The sequence below is a fragment of the Conger conger genome, chromosome 1 (genome assembly GCF_963514075.1).
Source record: "Conger conger chromosome 1, fConCon1.1, whole genome shotgun sequence".
In the NCBI taxonomy this organism is placed as follows: domain Eukaryota; kingdom Metazoa; phylum Chordata; class Actinopteri; order Anguilliformes; family Congridae; genus Conger; species Conger conger.
Window position 1 is genome coordinate 10,086,691 of NC_083760.1, and position 2,500 is coordinate 10,089,190.

The window sequence follows — 2,500 nt, forward strand, 5'->3', positions numbered from 1 at the left end:
CGTGTGTTTGTTTTACTGATGTTTATCTGTGGGTTTCCTGCTGTCCAGGGCTGTCACCGGTGGGGTGAGAGGTGATGATGACTTTAGGGGCCCACAGTTTGGGGGGGGTGCACAGCTGGTGAAGACCCATAAAAATTCCTGTTAGGGGGGGGCGCAAGCAATATTCATTCAGGGCACCAACAATTCTTCACCCCTGCTGCCATGACTGAAAATGCTAGTAGATCGACCCGTGACCCTCACGTGATTGTCTACGCCCCATAGTGGGTGGCCCTAGTTCTGGTTCATTGACGCGAGTTTCACGACGGGTTTCCAAAATCCGGCGGTCCTTAGTCGCCTGAGTGGGACTGACAGCGGAAACCTGGAACCGGATCTTCAGGATTCCACATGGTTCTGGTCAATATAGCGGAAAAGTTCCTAATTTTCATTAGTGTTGTCAAATCACGGAGTTGAACCCCCCCTCCCCTCCCCCCGGCAGTGAGACAATGGCAGGACCGTGGAGCACTTTTGGAGAGGAGCACTCCTCTGTTTTCCATTAGTGTGGCACAGGGCTGTTCCTCTCTCTCTCTCTCTCTCTCTCTCTCTCTCTCCTTCTCCAACTTCCTCCTGACAGCGAAAGCTGAGAGAGACGAATCCAAGCCCCTCTGCGGCTTCAAAGACAGATTATCTGTCTTCCTGTTCATAGATCACCTCGTCATGTGACCAGCTTTTAGGGCCCGTTCACAGATATCAAAGGGAGAAACTGTTGAAGCAATTTTTTTCAGATTGCTGACTTGTCTGCTGGTTGCTTTTTTTTTTCTTCTTCTTCTCCTGATTTGGCTTTAAATAGTTTAAACAAAACAGGGTTTACGGTTTCTCCCTGGATGCCTGAAGGAATCGCATAAAAATGTTCAGATTTCTAGCTAAACCCCTTCATGACCCGTTCTCGAAGCATCGGACCGTTAAATGGCGGTTTATGAAAGACACGTGTGCTGTTTGAACCTTTCTCCTTTATTCGTTCATTTCCCCGGTCGTTCTCCCCGAGTTGTTGTGGGTGTGTGGCCCCCTTTGAGGACACCTTGCCTTTCACCTCTAGGTGTGCATCAGTGACCTTTGGCCCTGACCTGCCCCCTACAAGTGTCATCATCACATTCCACAACGAGGCTCGGTCCACTCTTCTGCGCACCATCAAAAGGTAAGATGGAGCATAGATTAGCCACCTGCAGGTGTGATGCATGTTCTCCTGATTTGTCTCCTGGGACGCAGAAAGCAGGTGGTTCAGTCTGCCTTCCCTCTCTCTCTCTCTCTCTCTCTCTCTCTCTTTTCTTAGTGTCCTCCTGCGGAGTCCCCCCTCCCTGATCCAGGAGATAATCCTCGTAGACGACTTCAGTACAGACCGTAGGTGTCTCCCCTCTGGATGCACACCGGCATACACACACACACACACATACACACACACGTACACACACACTGGATTATCAGGCTTGTCATTCCTGCTGCTTCCCCACTTTTATTGAAATTCTCACACATCTGTTAATGTGTGACAGACTCCTCTCTGATTGGACAGGCATTGTCAAAGCATGTCAAGCTGGGAGCTGGTCTGAACTGGTCACCCAGCTAAACCAATGTCGAGCTGAGAACTGGTCTGAACTGGTCAACCAGCTAAACCAACGTCGAGCTGAGAACTGGTCTGAACTGGTCAACTAGCTAAACCAATGTCGAGCCGAGAACTGGTCTGAACTGGTCAACCAGCTAAACCAATGTCGAGCTGAGAACTGGTCTGAACTGGTCAACCGGCTACCAGCTGTTTAAAAACCTAGCTTGAGCTGTTTTTTTCAGCAGGGTTGGCTCCACTAAGGTTCACAGTCTGCCTCTTAATGTTAATGTGTGACAGGCCGCTCTCTGATTGGACGGGCATTATGAGAGAGCTTGTATTTGTGATGCTAGTGCTGTAGATCTTGTGTAAGCTTCCTGAGGATGGCTGTTTATCTGTGTACTAGCCTGTATTACATCACCCCCCTGTGGGATCACCCTGTGTCCACGTACTGCCTGTCAATCAGCCTGCCTAAGCTACGCTGTGGTTTACACTCCGTCTCCAGGCTACACCGAGGTTCACAGCCGTGTCTGTCAGCTACACTATTACATTTTATTTGTGTTTTTCACAGAGGACTCTCCCATAGACGCTTAACAGTGCAACAGGAGGGAATAAAAAAGTGTGAAATACCAGCCCTAAGCCCCCGCGTAGCGTAGCAATAGAGATAAACAACTCCCTAGCGGCGAGAAAAAACTCCCCGATGGGAAGAAATCTCTGGAGGAACCCGGCTGTAGAGGGGGAGCCCATCCTCCTCTGGTCTCCTCTGGGGCTCTGTGGCTGTCTCTTAGCCACACTGAGGTTCAAGAGCCGTCTCTGCGGTGGCCTACCTCTGCACCGTGGCACGGAGGTCACTCACGCCCTCTGCCCATCAGATATATTTGGGGCGACATTGGCTCAGGCGGTAAGAGCAGTCGTCTCATTGGTTCAGGC

At 50.4% G+C, this 2,500-nt stretch overlaps 1 protein-coding gene across 1 annotated transcript in view; it reads left to right on the top strand.

Annotated features, from left to right (window-relative positions):
• galnt16 (UDP-N-acetyl-alpha-D-galactosamine:polypeptide N-acetylgalactosaminyltransferase 16) overlaps positions 1-2,500 on the top strand; it is a 36,429-nt gene that overhangs the window by 15,395 nt on the left and 18,534 nt on the right. Inside the window, exons 3-4 of the mRNA XM_061249618.1 lie at positions 1,073-1,171; positions 1,307-1,374. Coding sequence (XP_061105602.1) covers positions 1,073-1,171; positions 1,307-1,374 — 167 coding nt within the window. The remainder of the gene's footprint in view (positions 1-1,072; positions 1,172-1,306; positions 1,375-2,500) is intronic.